General features: G+C 30.9%; 1 protein-coding gene across 1 annotated transcript; it reads right to left on the reverse strand.

Annotated features, from left to right (window-relative positions):
- Nucleotides 1-273: 273 nt before the first annotated feature.
- LOC145106118 (autophagy-related protein 8f-like) lies at nucleotides 274-2,326 on the reverse strand. The gene is made up of 6 exons (XM_079043156.1): nucleotides 2,118-2,326; nucleotides 1,545-1,595; nucleotides 1,373-1,428; nucleotides 936-988; nucleotides 625-743; nucleotides 274-531 (listed from the first exon to the last, which is right to left on the reverse strand). Exons 2-6 carry the CDS (start codon nucleotides 1,579-1,581, stop codon nucleotides 431-433), a joined length of 366 nt encoding a protein of 121 aa, XP_078899282.1. The 5' UTR covers nucleotides 1,582-1,595; nucleotides 2,118-2,326; the 3' UTR covers nucleotides 274-430.
- Between the last annotated feature and the right edge of the window lie 217 nt (nucleotides 2,327-2,543).

A 2,543-nucleotide genomic window follows, 5' to 3' on the forward strand; every position in this document is an offset into this window, starting at 1 on the left:
GAATTGGACGCGAGGGTAGTGGCGAGGTTGGCGCCTCCCACTCCACTATAAGTACATAAGTTTATGGACGATATATTCATTTAATAATACCATTGGTAGCACCAATGCGTTCAATCATTTCAACATACAAATTACCTACTATAATACACATTTTAGTGGTCAAATTCATTGTAAGTTAGTGCAATTTACCTTAATATAACATTTAGCATCATCAATATTATCGGTGCAACTTCAAACAATAGAACCATTATCCGGAGACTTTTCTCAAAGAGATTTGAAGGACAATACGTGATTAGATTAATCGGGGATAGAATTCAACACTTTTTGTAAGAAATATGTACACAACAATAAACAACTAAACATATTATGTGAATCATGAGCAAATGAGAAGAGTTTTATTTAACGAATAAATCTTGAAAGCTGAAAGCAACTAATACTGCTGGGACCCAAATGTGTTCTCGCCACTGTACGTAACGTATAGAAATCCATCTTCATCCTTCTTTTCATCATATATCGTTGACATAATTGCCCCTACAAACATCAACAATCAAAATCACATTAATTAAAATATGCCATAAATGTGCCTAAACTCAAAATATTTATATACATGTGTTACAAAAATACCTGTAGGTGGAAGAACATTCTCCACGAAAATAAATATAGCTTTTTCCGCACTAAGTTTAATCCTTTTACGAATCACATACACAAACTGCCCTACAGTAAGATCAGCAGGGACAAGGTACCTGTAATAATCATATAAATAAATTTAAAAACCCTTAAAAAAATATGTTATGATGATATGAAGGGTATTTACGTCTTTTACAAAAATAAAAGTGGTTGTGTGTATGGGACAAAAAGTTGCAGTTTGTTATGTCCTGGAACAAAAGGACCTTAAACATATCAAAATCATGAATACACAAGAAATATAAACATACTTCTTCTTGTCAATGTTAGGAATGTCGCTTTTCTCTGCCTTTTCCACAATCACCTTCCAGTAAAAACAATAAAATACAAATAAGAAAAGGGTAAAAAAAAGAAAAAAAAAACAAATATTGTAATTTTAATAGTTTTATGTGATTTTTTTGGGGGTCTTGTTTATATGGTATGACAAAAGTGAATATGTGATTGTGTCGCATGTAAAGATTTTAGTCATCGACTCATTTCGAGTAATTGAGCCAAAACAGGAGGGGCGAAATATACAAACTGATTATAATTTTTTTCTTGGGATGCTGAAATTCTTCAATATAAAATAAGTATTAAGTTAAGATTTTTTTTCACGTTATTAAATTTTTTTATTTTGTGGGTCCTTTGCTCAATATAATAAGAAAAATAAACGATTGGCGAAAAATAAAAGTAAAAGGTTAGCTCATACCGGAATTCTATCCGGGTATTTCTCCCTAATTCTTGAAGCTTCGGCGTGCCTCTTTGCTGAAGAAAGCAACAATTAAAGATCCATTTAATATTCTAATAACTATATTATTTGATCATTATGGGTATATAAATTTTGAATAAATTATATAAAAAATGTGGACATATGAACTTACAGAATTCATGCTCTTGCTTGAAGTTGCCTTTAGCCATTTTTGTTTCAAGAACTGCAATAGACCTTGAAATATTAATTATTATGCATATCAAAACTTATGATTCAATCCAAAAACATGCCTATGGGCACTTCAAATTAAGAAAAAAAAATATGATCATCTCTTTAAAAATTTGATGTAACGTATCAAAAATTTGAAAACTATTATTTGTATTCGCTAATATAGCTTACAAGCAAACTACAAGCCGTTGATTCCATAACAGAAATGAATGAAAAACAAAGAGCAAATCACATATCAAAATCAAATTGAACGATCGAAATAACAAGAGAAACATGTATTGGAACAACAGCTACAGAATCTAGCTAACTACTATGATCAAACAAAGACCCCAGAAAACCTAATTTCCATAGATTTCAAGACGAAAGGTAGAAAACACCGATAAAAAATCTAGCTTACTTCCATGAATAATAAAAAAAAAAAAAAAAAAAAAAAACCCAATTGCATATATGTAAGTAATCAAGGAAAATCGAACGTATCGAACTGATTCAAGACAAATATGGGTTTGAGGATACATACAGCTGATGATCAGATTGAAGTGGGTAACCGAAGAGAAACTATTGAATTGGTTCTTCGAATTCGTGGAGTATCGTACCGGATTCAGAAGTATTTGAGCGAAGAACGGGGGGAAGTGGTTGCGTCTTTGGGTTGAATTATTGAAGAATATAGGCGATCAATTCGGGAGGGTGACTCAATAGATAGCATCAATGGAATTATTATTAATATTATATATGTTTTTTTTTTTGGGTATTCTCCAAGTAAATTTAAACTAATAATGTAATCCAAATGGATGGATAAACTCCCACGTCAAATTTGGATATTCTCATCGATCATCGCCGACATTATTGGATATTGATTATAATCACATTAAATTGTTGGTATTCATTTATGGTTTATATCTTTTTCGTTTGTAATATTTATAAATACCGATACCTTTGTTATTTG

Source organism: Lactuca virosa, chromosome 4 (assembly GCF_052849685.1).
Source record: "Lactuca virosa cultivar CGN04683 chromosome 4, Lactuca_virosa_CGN04683_v6, whole genome shotgun sequence".
Classification (NCBI taxonomy): Eukaryota; Viridiplantae; Streptophyta; class Magnoliopsida; order Asterales; family Asteraceae; genus Lactuca; species Lactuca virosa.

Coding starts and splice junctions, on each gene's coding strand:
- LOC145106118 (XM_079043156.1), bottom strand. CDS start 1,581: ATGGCTAAAGGCAACTTCAAGCAAGAGCATGAATTCT. Junction 1,429..1,544: donor CAAGCAAGAGCATGAATTCT/GTAAGTTCATAT, acceptor TGCTTTCTTCAG/CAAAGAGGCACGCCGAAGCT. Junction 744..935: donor CCTAACATTGACAAGAAGAA/GTATGTTTATAT, acceptor TGATTATTACAG/GTACCTTGTCCCTGCTGATC.